This window comes from Hyaena hyaena, unplaced genomic scaffold (assembly GCF_003009895.1).
Source record: "Hyaena hyaena isolate Hyena2069 unplaced genomic scaffold, ASM300989v1 scaffold_908, whole genome shotgun sequence".
In the NCBI taxonomy this organism is placed as follows: Eukaryota; Metazoa; Chordata; class Mammalia; order Carnivora; family Hyaenidae; genus Hyaena; species Hyaena hyaena.
This window is the reverse complement of record NW_024081544.1, coordinates 142,897-157,985: the sequence shown is the minus strand read 5'-3', so window position 1 is coordinate 157,985 and position 15,089 is coordinate 142,897. Positions and strand designations below refer to the sequence as shown.

At 42.2% G+C, this 15,089-nt stretch overlaps 1 protein-coding gene across 1 annotated transcript in view; it reads right to left on the bottom strand.

Moving 5' to 3' along the window:
* LOC120222811 (chondroitin sulfate proteoglycan 4-like) overlaps positions 1 to 15,089 on the bottom strand; it is a 65,149-nt gene that overhangs the window by 17,874 nt on the left and 32,186 nt on the right. The window contains 3 exon segments of the mRNA XM_039220802.1: positions 6,974 to 7,025; positions 9,656 to 9,804; positions 13,257 to 13,455. Of these exon segments, the coding sequence (XP_039076733.1) occupies positions 6,974 to 7,025; positions 9,656 to 9,804; positions 13,257 to 13,455 (400 nt within the window).

Sequence of the window (15,089 nt, the reverse complement as noted above, 5' to 3'; positions counted from 1 at the left end):
GAGTCTCATAGTCCTCCTGGCCCAGAGTCTCACCTTATCTATTCTGTCTTAGCCCTGCTAAGGGCTTAGCATTATGCTTTGCACAGAGGAGCTCTTAGAGTAAGCACTTTACAAATTGTTTATGAAACAAGTTTATCAGTCACCACCTAATAAGAACTAAGCCTCCTGAATGACACCTGTTTTGGTTTACTTGCCAAGCAGTGTAGCCTTAGAGTGTGAGGGCCACTAATTACACTGTTTAAACCATATCAGGCTCTTAAAAGTGGGACCTAACTAACAAAGGGGGAAGCCAGCCTTGGGTAAGATGGTTAGACGCGCGAGGTTTGTTCTGAAACTTCATTGTGGAGGCTCCCTTTAAAATGCCTAGCAACAAAGGAGCCCCTGGGTGGCTCAGTCGGTTAAGCATCTGACTTTGGCTCACTTCATGATCTTGTGGGTCACAAGTTTGAGCCCCGTGGCAGGGCTCTCTGTTGTCATCACAGAGTCAGCTTCAGATCCTCTGTCCCCTTCTCTCACTGGCCCTCCGCAACTTGTGCTTTCTCTCTCTCTCTCTCTCCAAAACAAACATTTTAAAAAATGCCTAGCAGGGGCGCCCGGGTGGCTTAGTCGGTTAAGCGTCCGACTTTCGCTCAGGTCATGATCTCACGGTTAGTGGGTTCGAGCCCCGCGTCGGGCTCTGCGCTGACTGCCAGCTCAGAGCCTGGAGCCTGTTTCAGTCTGTGACTCCCTCTCTCTCTGACCCTCCCCTACTCATGCTGTCTCTCTCTCTCTCTCTCTCTCTCTCCTAGAAGTAAATAAAAAACATTAAAAAATTTTTTTAAAAAAATAAAAATAAAAAATAAAAAATGCCTAGCAACAAGAACAAAAATAAACAAGTAGAACTACATGAAGCTGAAAAGTGGTCAGCAAAGGAAACCATCACCAAAATGAAAAGGCAACTTATGGAATGGGAGAAAATATCTGTAAATCACATATTTGATAAGGGGTTATCACTCAAAAAATACAAGGACCTCATACAACTCAATAGGAAAAAAAAGCCAAATAGCCCAATTTAAAAATATGCAAGGGACCTAAATATTTCCAAAGAAGACATACAAATGGCCCATAGGTACATGAAAAAGTGCTCAACATCACTAATCATCAGGGAAATGCAAATCAAAACCTCCATGAGGTATCATCTGACCCCTGTTAGGATGCCCATTATCAAAAAGACAAGAAGTAACAAATGCTGGTGAGGATGTGGACAAAAGAAAACCCTCATGTGCTGTTGGAGGGAATGTAGATTAGTGCAGCCACTGTGGAAAACAGTATTGAACTTTCTCCAAATATCAAAAATAGCAATACTATCCAATCCAGCAATCCCACTTTTGGGTATATATCCAAAAGAAACAAAACCACTATCTTAAAGGAAAAAAAAATCAAAGATACAAGTGTATATATATATATATATATATATATATATTATTATTCAGGCTTTAAATAGAATGAAATTCTAGGGGTTCCTGGGTGACTTAGTCAGTTGAGCATTCGACGTCAGCTCAGGTCATGATCTCACAGTTTGTGGGTTCCAGCCTCGTGTTTGGCTCTGTGCTGACAGCTCAGAGCCTGGAGCCTGCTTCAGATTCTGTGTCCTCCTCTCTCTCTGCCCGTCCCCTACTCATGCTCTCTCTCTCTCTCTCTTCTCTCAAAAATAAATAAACATTGAAAAAATGAAAGAGATGGGCATGAAGGAGGGCACTTTGGGGATGAGCACTGAGTGTTATGTAGAAACTAATTTGACAATAAACTATTTGTAAAAAAAAAAAAAAAAAAAAAAAAAAAAAAGAAAAAATGAAAGAGAATGAAATTCTGTCATTTGCAGCCACATGGATGTAGCTGAGGGCATTATGCTAAAGGAAACAAGCCAGAGAGAGAAAGACAAATACTCTGTGTTATCACTTACCTACCAAAAAAATATATATTTAAAAAAAAATAACAGGGGTGCCTGGGTGGCTCAGTCAGTTAAGTGTCCGACTTCAGCTCAGGTCATGATCTCACGGTTCATGGTTTCAAGCCCCATGTCAGGCTCTGTGCTGACAGCTAGCTCAGAGCCTGGAGCCTGCTTCGGATTCTGTGCCTCTCTCTCTCTCTGGCCCTCCCTTGCTCACGCTGTCATTCTCTCTCAGAAAAAAAACTTTTTTTTTAATTAAAAAAAAAAACAGTTGAACTCATTGAATCAGAGAGAGGAAATGTGGTCACCAAGGAATGGAAAAAATAAGAAGAGATTGGTAACTGATACAAACTTTCAGTTATGAAATGAGTAAGATCTGAGGATGTAATGTATGACATAGTGACTAGTTGATAGCAATATATTGTATACTTGAGGTTTGCTAAGACAGTAGAACTTAAATGTTCTTGCCAAAAAAAAAAAAAAGTTAAATATACGAGGTGATGGATCTGTTAATTAACTTGATGGGGGAATAATCCTTTCACAATGTATATGTATATCAAATCGTCATTTTGTATACTTCGGCTATCTCAAAAATTTGTTAAGTATACCTCTCTGTAAGTCTGAAAAACGAAACAAAATAAAACAAAACAAAATGTCTGAGCCCCTAGGCTGGATACCAGGTCCTGGGATTCGGGGCATGAGGCTAGAGTGTCTGTGACTGTCAGCCTCAGGGACACAGTTTGGGCCCAGGACTCCCTTGGCATAATTTTGGCTGTCACCCAAAAATACTCACATGATGCTTATAACTGCCTCCCACATTTCTCTCACTTCTTCGCTACTGAAATTGTTGCAGACACTGCCCTCTTCCAGCTTCTGGAGCTGGGGTCCCAGGATCTGAGGTCGCCAGGGGAGGCCGAGAGGAATTATTCTCTCCCCATGGTCAGTGTTACATGACGTCAAAACTAAGGCCCGTTCTTTGTTACTTGTCAACGAAGGGTTCCCTCATCCTGTAGGGTGGATCATGTGTTTATGTGTGCAGTCTCTGAACACCCAAACTTCTCTATCTTCAGCTATTCTTTGGACCTTTTCCCCACTGTGCCTTCTTTTTATGTATTTTTTCAATTTTTATTTATTTATTTTGAGAGAGAGAGAGAGAGAGAATGTGAGCAGGATAGGGGCAGAAAGAGAGGGAGAGAACCCCAAGCAAGCTCCGCACTGTCAGCACGGTGACAGGGCTCAACCTCACGAATTGGGAGATCATGACCTGAGCCAAAATCAAGAGTTGGACACTTAACCAACTGAGCCAGGGACCCATCCCACTGTGCCTTCTTAATTAACTCCTTCTTATAAAGGACTCTAACTTTTCATTAATTCCCTCACCTCCTTCACCACCTCCTTCCCGTTCACCTTATTCCTTTGGCAGGTAGTGGATGGGAGGGATTTTTTCTTTAAAACAATATCATTTGTCTTAACCTTTTTGGGGAGAGGACCCACCAGAGATGTTCCAGACCAAGAGCACTTTTCTCTCAGCCAGGGTACATCCATCCCTCATCCCCTTGTCCAGCTACCAACCCCAAAGGGTTTCTAGGGTTTAATTCCCATTCAGCAGTCATCCTGGGCATGCTCAGTCAGCAAGACTAGCTGGCTCCATGTTGTAACTGACTGATGAACATCTTTTCTCATCCAGCTCAATTCACAGAAAGCCAAACACCATTTTCCCCCTCACCCCACCTCATTGTTGCTTTTTTTTTTTTAATTTTTAAATGCTTATTCATTTTTGAGACAGAGACAGAGCATGAGCAGGGGAAGGATAGAGAGTGGGAGACACAGAATCCAAAATAGGCTCCAGGCTCTGAGCTGACAGCACAGAGCCCAACACGGGGCTCAAACTCACAAACCATGAGATCATGACCTGAGCCAAAGTCGGTCGCTTAACCAACTGAGCAACCTAGGCACCCCTTCTTTTTTTTGTTTTTAGGGTTTTTTTTAAATGTTTATTCATTTTTGAGAGAGAGGCAGAGCGTTAGCAGTGAAGGGGCAGAGATCACCCCACCTCGTTTTATGTAAGCATTGATATTTTCATTGGTGAACTCCAGGCGCTTAATTTGGGAAGGATTTCTCTAAGGTCCTACCCACCTGTATATTCCATAGAATGACTGTTCTACAAGGAGTGTGGCAATAAAAGGCTTACAACAATATCTGTTTGGCCAACCCTTATCCCACATGCACCTCTTAGAGATTTGAAAAGTAAATCTGCATTTTAAAGATTCTAAGTCTCAGAGTAAAGAAATCTACTTTATCCTTCTTTTAATTTTTTTAAATGTTTTATTTATTTCTGACAGAGAGACAGTGTGAGCAGGGGAGGATCAAAGAGAGAGGGAGACACAGAATCGGAAGCAGGCTCCAGGCTCTGAGCTGTCAGCACAGAGCCTGATGTGGGGCTCGAACTCACGAACCATGAGATCATGACCTGAGCCGAAGTTGGACGCTTAACCGACTGAGTCACCGAAGCGCCCCTATCCTTCTTTTAAATAAAGCATTTCTCAAACATACTTATGTCCTATTGCGTTTGTTTCCCAAAAAACAATTACCTCCATTACAGCCAGTTTCCTGGCTAGGAAGGCTAGGAGGCCTTGCTGATTTCTTCAACAGACATTATCAAGTGTCTTGTATGCATAAGCCCTAAATGAGGGGTAGAGATGTACCAAGGAACAACACAGACACAGTCCTGCCATTCCTTGTGGCTGTCATGATAATCCTAAGAAATCCAGATCTTTTTTTCCTCACTAAGAAGGGCTAAAAAGTGTCAGAGAGGTTAAGCAATTTGCCTAATAGTCAAATGTAGTTCTCATTTACTCCGAAATGAATATTTTTAAAGTTGATACTATATTGTCTATACCATACGACTTTAAGCCCAGTGCTAGACTGATAACTGAATTAGGAAATATGATGAATCGCTCAACAAATCCAACAGATTCTCTTTTCCACTTTCCGAACACATCGTGCAGAACCTCTTCCCTGGTCTTCACCTCTGCAGCCATGCTGTGCCCACTGGTACGCTCACCCCTCTCTGTTGCCATTCACTGAAATGTTACTCATCCTGAAGGGACAGCTCAGGACTTGTTTGGCCAACCAGCTCCCCGTCTGTGGGAAATTTCCCTCCCTTGAACTCATTTCACTCACCCAGTCTATACCACCCACTGGACCTTTAGCAGACGCTTTGCATGGTTAGTGTACTCTTAAGTCTAAGTCCCTTATTTCACCAATTAGCAAGGCTTTAATTTTTTTTCTTGAGGATTGACAGTCTTCTTATAGCTCTTGATGATCTCCCACTAAGTCTTACAATATTCAAATCAGTTTTGCAAGATGAGCTGACTAAAAGGTTTTTATAAATCTCTGCTCCCAGCTCTAGCGACGCACTGTGATTTCCTTCTGCTTTCTTGGCTCCTTCAATTCCCACCTCAAAGGACAGATGGCCCATTGGTGAGATGTGACTCCCTCTGTAGCACGACCAAACCTCAAGGGGGTTGAAGTAACACAGGCTGCTATGAATATCCTTCACTGATCAGCTACTGTGTAAGCTTATATTCTAGACTAGTTTGAAGAACCTCTCAAGGTCAACCCCTCCTCAACACTCTTTGTAAAAGAGCCAAGTACCATTTGGATATGCAGAAAAACTAGGTTCTGAGGTCACAATATGTTCTAACATGTCACAACTAAAGGAAAACAAACACATTCGATAGTAGCATTCAAGGTAAGAAACTGGTTATAAAACTATAAAATTTTCTGGGGGATAAATTTTGCAGGAAGAAATAGAACATGTGTGTATGTTTGTGTGAGTATTTATGTATACATACACATACACAAAATAACAAAATTAAAATATACAAGGAATAGATCTTTTTTTCTTCATTCACATACAAAAAGAGGTCATTTAGAATGGCAGTCCTTCCTACTTTAAAATAACCGAGTTAAAGTTAAAAATGACTTTCAAATTTGGCAGGGCACAGAAGCTACGGTTAACCTTGAAATATTCACCCATTAAGTACTTCTACAAGCATTTTGGCTCACCCTATAAATTCTTATAGGTCTCAAGTCAGGGCCACTTTTTAAGACGGAGTCCACTAGGAAGGCAAAATAGCGTGGCCAACGTCTGCCAGGCTGGTGGTCAAAGTCCAACCGGTATGGGACCAGCGTTAAGTTAAAAAAAATGTTAACTGATGCTGGGTTGCAGGGTTGCAGTACTTCCTTGCTCGAAGGGAGCAAAACACATAAAATTTCTGCATCATCATCGCTGTTACTAAATTGCTGTGCATATTCTCCTGGTTGTGTATAGCAATCCACCAATAATATCACGGAGACAAGATAAAGAGCCTCCCTGAATAGGGCATTCTCAGAGAACTGCTATTCTAAAATGGAGACAGCCCTGGAACACAGGCGTGCACAGAAAGGAGAGAAGCTATCGTGATTCCAGCATAGGATTTGGGGTTGAGAGTTGGCACCCGGTCTTGGGCTTATGATTCCTATTAGTTCTCTGACTTTGAAACTGCTTGAGCACCAGTGGTTTTTTTTTTTCCTTTTTATCAACATTGCATCACGCCAAATAGGGGTGATGCAACTTCCATTTATAGACATTCTTCCATTTAAGTCCTTAAAACAATCCACTATAGTAGATAAAAATGAAAAGCACAATAGAAACACAGGTATTGATAGAATCTGAATGTTCATTCTATAACCAGAATAGATTTCCTGCTATTATGGTTTTATAAAATCTATAGTTCCATAAAAAGGATTAGAATTTCCGTGATATTTTAGGGACTATAGGGCAACTGGAGTCCGACAAGAGCAGCAGTAGCTCACAGCTGACACCTGGAGTCACACTGGAAGAGGAACATGGAGTATCTCCCTTTCCTCTCAGCCAAAGTACTGGCTAGTAGATAAGGGAGGCAGAGGTCACTCAGAGCCTGCTCCCAGCAGGCCTTCTCAAGATGGGGGGTGTCCTGAGGGAAGAGGGGGGGGGCATCTGTCATCAGTCCCCCACACCTTCACACAGCAGCAGAGGCCAACATCCACCAGTGGCTACTGGAGACTCCAGCTGAGCATCACCCTGGGGGGAGGGGGGTTGGTCATCAGAACCACGCCCACACCAGATCCCAGTGGGCCCCCACCACTCGGTACATTAAGATAGGAAAAACACCAAGAACAACTGGACCAAGTGACCCGTCGCGTCCATCCCAACGCTTAAATCTGGGACTCGGCACTTGTCATTTCCACACTCACCCAAGTGGAGGTTTTATCAGACATGACAGCCACCTAATGGAAATGTACATGAGACTCCATCTTCCTTCCTACTGGTCAGGAGCTGGAGCTGGAAACAAGTCACATTCTGGGGCTGGGGGCTGGGGGGAGGGCATGGAAACCAAGAATAGCAGACCTTGGGTGCTACCTAGGAGGAAGCTTGGAAAAAGGAGCCGCTCCTATTGAGATGTAAGGATAATGCACAAGATCCAGTGCAGGGTTCTTAGACACAGCGAGGCCAGGTCAGGATGAACCCCAAGGGGATTGAAGTAACACGGTCTGTTATGCCTCTACACAGGGCACACTGGAAAGGGAAAGGAGCCTGTTACACGGGGCTGAGCCCAAATATTAAACAGACGGCTATGAAAATGATATGTTTTGCATCATTCCACCAAAGGGACAAGGGAATTTGGTCCACTTTCATATATTTTCCTTGCTAAACGAATACTCAGTAAAACAGGCACCAGAAACACAAAACTTCCTAAGGTGTGGTGGTTGTAACTCCCCTGTAGGCTAACACGACTGTCATCAATTCCTAAACCAGAGTTTAACCAGAATAGACAAAGAGTATTTAGTCCTTTGTGGCAACCAGATTCACTCTGATTTCAGAACTTTTTTTTTCTTTGGTAAATTACAACATTTTTAAGATTCCGAGTTTGCTTATTTTTAAAAAAATTTTAATGTTTTATTTCTGAGAGAGAGAGAGCAAGCAGGCGAGGGTCAGAGAGAGAGAGAGGGAGACACAGAATCCGAAACAGGCTCCAGGCTCTGAGCTAGCCGTGAGCACAGAGCCCAATGTGGGGCTCGAACCCACGAACCCTGAGATCGTGACCTGAGCAGAAGTCAGACGCTCAACCAGATGAGCCACCCAGGCGCCCCCCTAGTTTACTTATTTTTAAACACTGAGTGCCACCCGAATTGCCTTGGAAAAAAAAGTTGATAAAACCATCACAGTTATTCCCAGAGAAAAATTATGGGACGTAAAAACGGTTTTGGGGTCAAAGAATCTGGGTTAACGCATCTTTAACTGAATTTTAATAAGGTTTCTTTTCATGAGCTCAAATGCTTAAGGAGACTACACATTTTAGTATTTCTCCCCCAAACTGTTTTTGTTAAAGTTACTGTGATTTCTCTCTAGGTCTCCCTTAGAAGTACGTGAGCTTTATCCATCATTTATTGGTTGCAAGGCCAAATTATATTGTGTCTGTAAGCCACAAATCATGCCAACACAAATATATCACCTACCTCACATGATGTAAGGACTAGAAGACTAGAACAGTGCCCAGCCCCAGGGATCTCAATCCCGGCTGTACTTCAGAACCACCTGGAACTTAAAACAGAATGATGGCCAGGTCATATTGCAGAGGCTCCCATACAACTGGTATACGGTAAGGCCCAGACACTGCTATTTTTTTTTTTTAATTTTTTTCTTAATGTTTTATTACTTATTTTTGAGAGAGAGATAGAGACAGAGACAGGGTGTGAGCGGGAGAGGGGCAGAGAGAGAGGAAGACACAGAATCCAAAGCAGTTCCAGGTTCTGAGCCATCAGCACAGTCTGACGTGGGGGCTAGAACTCCCAAGCTGTGAGATCATGACCTGAGCTGAAGTCGAACCCTTAACTGACTGAGCCACCCAGATGCCCCCAGGCACTGCTATTTTTAAAAGCTTCCTGGTTGAGAACAACCCGCTAGAGTGACTATAGAATAACTGTAATTAATAAAATGATTAATATCTTTCTCCATCTATGTTTTACTGGTAACACATATCAAGTAAACAAGTCACTGGGCACTTTTTCTTTTTTAACCTGTAATATAAATTTTACTGGTTTCTGTTTGGTCCCCCTCAGTGCATTCATTTTAAATAACAAGATTAAATATTTGCTCTTCTTTTTTATTACCCTACCATTGGGTAAATCTTTCTCCTATCCCCGAGATAAGGATATTGAGCCAGAGACACTCACTTTGATTTTTCCATCTCAGCCAAACTGAGATTCTTGGCAAACAGCCATCTAGAGGCTTCAGGGCCCTGAAGCCAGCACTCAGTGGAATCCCTCACAGCCCTCTGATTCATAGGGTTTTTATATTTAGAAAAAGAAAATCCAAGATCTAGCACCTGGCTCTCCTTACTTCGTCAAGGACCGTGTGGAGAGAGTAGGGAAAAAGTGCATGGGGGTCATGGCTGCTTCAGGGATGCCAGTCTCCCATTGCCCTTCACCAGCATACCCTCTCTGAGGAAGAGGAGAGGGGAGAGAGAGAAGGGGTGGACAGAGCCAGCCTTGCTACTGCTGAATTCCTGCAAAGAGAAAATTCTTCTTTCTGGGAATTTATAACTGGTGTTGGTATCATTTGATGGCCAATGATGATAGTTTTTACCTTGCAGGTGGAACTTTCTAAATAAATGGAAAATCCCTTAACCCCAAACGCACTCAAGTGAAAATCTTACCTGGAAAGATGCTCAGTCCTCGGTTTACTTCTATGCTAAGGGTCAGGGCTCGAGCGGTGATGCTAAATATTTGCCTTGGTGCAAAGTTCAAACCATCAGTAACCTGAAAGTTAAAGCCTCCTGACATGGCTCCTTGAAAAGAAGAATTATGCTCTGGTCACTTTGGTTATTCTGCAAAAGCCACCCACTTTCACCCTGTCTCTCACCTGATCCCGCTGCAAAGCACCCCCTATCAACTGAAGAATGTGCTCATAGAGTCACTGAGCTCAGCGAACCAAATATTGCCAAAACGTGAAGTTAAAAGACCATGAACAAAGGTCTAAAATGCATATTTCCCCCTCCCAGCCATGACCTAATAAAAGAAAGCAAAGATGTTACTGCCAAGAAATTTTTTTAAAAATTCTTTTTAAACATATTCATCCCCTGCATGTTATTATTTTGGAATCAGTTTACACCAGCAAAAGTAATGCCTACATGCTGTGCACACATACACGCACACACACACACACACACGAGCAGTTTCTGAAATACTGATAATGCTTACTTAATCATACTGAAAATCAAAACTAAGGGGAAGCAAATAACACTTAGCCCTTCCCCCCAAATAATTTCTAATTATTCACTGATCTCAAACTAGCTGTTTTCTGCTAAGGAGGCAAAGAGTAGGGAAAGGTGATCCCGGCCGGTTTTTGTTATATTCCTGCAAGAGGAGAAGCTTACTCCCAAGCTTCTGTCTAGAGATTAGTGCTATCAATAAAGTTATAAATTAACTGATGTATGTTACAGAAATTGAGACAGGCCTCCTAGCGATCCCGTTCCCAGGAGCGCGTTACCAGTCTGACTCACAAAGCACCAGGCAACTTCACAATGTAGACAGCCTGATGTTCTCATTCCCATCACCCTTTGAAAATGTTCAGCCAGCAGTAAATCTGGAGGCCCATGGGTCTTTGCATCATGTAATGGGTAGAAATGTCCTCTTTGTTGCGCCCAGGCACATGTGGCAAGGAACAAAGAAGGCAGGGTCAGACTCTGCAGATACGTACAAGTACTCCCTTAATAACACAATTTAATAAAGGGCTGGTCGATGGCCTGATGGCCTCTAGAGGTTCTGTTATCTATGCAAACCCAGAATTCTGAGTCCTCACAAAAGAAGGTTACAGGCTTTTAAAAAGTTCCCAGTACACTCAAGAGTCATCGTTTTAAAGAGAGAGAGAGAGAATGAAAATTCTGAGTCTGCCTAATTTAGAACAGGGACCCATGATCAAATTTTGTTTGTTTGCTGGCTGGCTTGTGTTTACTGGAAACAGCACTTCGAGAGTTGTATTTAATGAAACATGAAATTAGGGAGAGACTGTTTTCTGCCACGAGGCACTTTCGACATTTCACGAATCCAGAAACAAAGTGGGAATGGAATCAAAAGGAATTCTATCAAAATGAATACTAGAATGGTAGATTGGGAATGCCCTAACCATCACACTAACTATGAGCAAAGAGAGGAAAGGACAGAAACATGAGAGTAGGGGTGACCTATCCATCTCAGATCTTTCTGACCATATTTTACGAAGGGCAGCTTGAAATCACTTAGCCTCCCACATCTTGCCTTTAACAACCTACTTAGGTTGTTATGTGAAAAATGAATTAGGTTAATGGCAGAGCACTTTGCAAATATAAATGCTAAGAGGGACTAATTAAACCTAAGCCTGTGTGTGGGGTCGATGATGGACAGATGTAGTGAGGGGGACCAGCTGGTCTTAGCAACAGCCTCTTCTGCAGCTGGGCTCCAGCCACTCGGAGGGCCATTACTGCCTCTACAGCCATTTAGAAGATGTAATGGATTGCCTTTCAAAGAGCTTGCCTTTCACTCTCCTTCCTGCTTTTTTTAGGAGAAATTATTTTCTCTACCGGCCAAAAGTGAACATGGACCTGGTAGTTGAAAAATAAATGAATCCAGAGCGCTAATTTTCATGTTAGTCTTTCGCTGCAAATAATAACTCTAGTTCTTTAACTTCCTCTGTCCTTCCGTGGGCAGCGGAGAGTAGAGAGAGCCCAGCTTTACCGTCCAATAAACTTATATCTTTCTGAACTTCGGTTTCTTCATCTCTAAAATGGGGTCACTGCCCCGCATGGCTCAGAGAACTTCAGAATAAATGAAGTGGGCTCATGTGACTACATTTCCTGAATTGACAGCAAGGGCCGGAGAGTCAATGATTCCTTTTCATTGCAAACTGCATAGTTGTAGGAATCTGAAACTTCCCTTGGGGGAATCTCTAGAGCAGTTCTCCGCATTTTGAAAATACTGCAATCTTTTCAAAAAAATAAAAACATTTCTAGGCCCTCATCTAATAATACTCGGATTTTTGGTATCTAATAATCAAAACCATACATCATTGGTGGAAACATTCTATTGATTCAGTGCCTCTTTAAATGAATTATATTTTATTAATCAGCACATCTGCACACATTTAAAAAACGAGAACATGCATACGTGGAAAAGATCATCCAGTCTAGGAACAATGCTCTGGTACAGATGTGGTAGATTTAGTATCTTGTTGCCATACAATTGACCCCAGAGGTCCCCAGGCTCCAGGTTTGGAGCTGCTAGTTGAGAGCATTCACGTAAAAATTTTCAGATTATTTGGAGATGCTCTGCATTAACTGCAAAGATAATTAGGAAATTACTATATTTGAATTTAGAAGATTTTTTTAACTTTATTTTCTTTACTCTGTTTTCAAAGAAGTTAATAAAAATGGCTGACTAGATGTGACTGCTGGCTTTCCCATCATGCTCCCTGGCTCATATGCTTTCCCAGTCGCTCCTGCAGGCTGGGAATGGGCTCCTTCCCCCGCTCTTTCCAGTGACAAAGGCAGCCTGGAAACAAAGCCAGACTGGATCACCCCTTCCACAGATTTACAGCGACTGTTTGGCTTATTGATTAACAGAAGGAAGAAAAAAAGCCTTTTAATGTCAGAGTCTTTTAGAATTACAGTTGTAGTCATTCATTAGTTTCTTCATGTGTTCATCTATTTAATGTTTGTTTTGTTCACTAATGTATCTTTAACATAAGGACCATTATCTGGCACATAATAGGTATTCAATATAATTTCATTCTTTCAGCAAATGTTTATTGAAAAACAAAAACTACTTGTTCTAGTCGCCGTTTGAGGTGCTGAGGATTCCATAGTGGAGAAGACAAACACCCCGCTCTTACAGCACTTGTACTCTAGTGCAGAAGACAGACAACAAACAAATAAATAAAGCAGTCTATACGTCCATGCCAGGAAGTCAGTAAGGGATGGAGAATGACAGAGAAGAGATGGGTGGTCAGGAAAAGGTTCTCTGAGAGCATTACATGTGAGCATCAACCTTACATGACCATGTGAGTAAGCTATGTGTGAGTTCTAGGTGCTCTTTAATGTTTGCTATCATTAGCCTTACAGAAACGTGCCACTTAAAAAAAATTACAGAGCCCAGAGGGTTTTTAGATGGCTTGTGGTTTTCAGTCAGCAATGACTAGGTTTAACTATCATGTTAACCTCCGATGGAAACATATTTTAATTTCACATTGCTTTTCTCTACGACATACCTGTGTGTATGAACACTAGCTGGCCCTTGTTGATTTGAGCCTGGGTGAAGTTCTGGATGCTTTGGCCCGGAAAGGACTTGAGAGCCAAATGCCCGTTGCTGGGTGGAGTGATCCAGTAGATAAGGTCCTGTGGGGAAGAGTCCTTGTCTTCAGCACAGAGGTCACCACTAGTAATCTCAGTGACAGAATTCACCCATACCTTAAAAAGAAGAGAAGCACAGATCTTGGCAAAGGTCAGTTCCAATCACATCCATAAGTAAAGTAGATAGCTATGCTACTCTGGCTTTTTGCACAGATTTAAAAACTAAAGCAATTCAGGGGTGCCTGGGTGGCTCAGTCAATTAAGCGTCCAACTTTGGCTGAGGTCATGATCTTGCAGTTCATGAGTTGGAGCCCCACATCGGGCTCTGTGCTGACAGATTGGAGCCTGGAGCCTGCTTTGGATTCTGTGTCTCCCTCTCTCTCTGGCTCTCCCCAACTCATGCTCTGTCTCTCTCAAATATAAACATTAAAAAAACCCAAAAAACTAAAGCAATTCACTACAGCTCTTAAACTATGCGGATTCTTAATTCAAAAACAGATATATAATTAAATACCTGATGAAATACAGAACATGTTGTAGTGTTTGTTTAATTCATGAGGTTTATGAAGTCCCAATTATAGAACTGTATTTGTAATTATTTATTCAAAATTAATGCTAAGTATGGGAGTATATGGCTAAGATTCTACATGGAATCTTAGAAAATCCTAGAACCTACCTCATAAGGTTGATTTAAGGATTTCTATTCATTATTTTAAGAAGCGAATGATTTTACCAGGTTTTAAATGTTTGAGGGAAAACACGCATTGCACATTGAAAAAAATTTCCTTTATCTTACCTGTCTTGCAGGTAAACACATACCTGGTGCCTATGGCCTTGCAATGTTTGCTGTGATGGTAGCTCATCTACCATTATGTCTGAGCAATAGTCTCTATTTTCCAATTACATTTAAAATATATTTACCTTGCCTAAATACCTTAGTTCCCCAATTCATCATTAATTAAGCATCTACCATGTTCCAGGCAATATTCTGGGTGCTTGGAATCCATCAGTGAATGCAACAGAGTCCTGTTATCATGGAGCCTACATCCCAGCAGGAGGAGATGAAGGGAAACAGGGAAAAAACAGCAGGCATAATAAAGAAATGAACCTTGTGGTCTGTTAGAAGTTCACTGCACTATGAAAAAAAAAAGGGAAATAGAGCAAAATGAGGGGCTCAGAAGTGGGAGAATGTTAAATAGGAGGCTCATTTGAGAAAAACTGGAAGGAAGTGAAGGAGGAACCATGTGGGTATCTGGGGAAAGAGCATCCAGGCAGAGGGAACAGCCCTAAGGTGGGAGTAAGCTTCTTCTGTTTGAGGAAGAGCAAGGAGGTCAGTATGGCAGGAACAAAACAAGTGAGATGAAGAAGACAAGAAGATGAGTCAAGAATGTAGTGAAAGGTCAAATGCTGCAGGGTCTTGACAGCCCCTGTAAGAACTTTGGTTTTTGCTTGGGTGCAATGGGGAATCATCGTAGGGCTTTAGGTGAGGAGTAACCGGGTCTTAACAGAACCCTTGTGGCTTCTGTGTCAACAAGAGACCATGAGAAGGCAGGGATAGAAGCTGGGAGACCAGTTAGGAGGTGACTGTAATAATCCAGAGAGAGATGAGAGAAGAGAGTGGCGGAAGTTGTTGAGGTGGTAAGAAGTGGTCCAACTCTGGGTGCCATGTTGAAGGTGAAGCCAGCAGCGTTCCTGATGAATCAGATGTGGCGAGGTGTGGAAGAAGGAAAGATGGAAGAATGACTCCATGG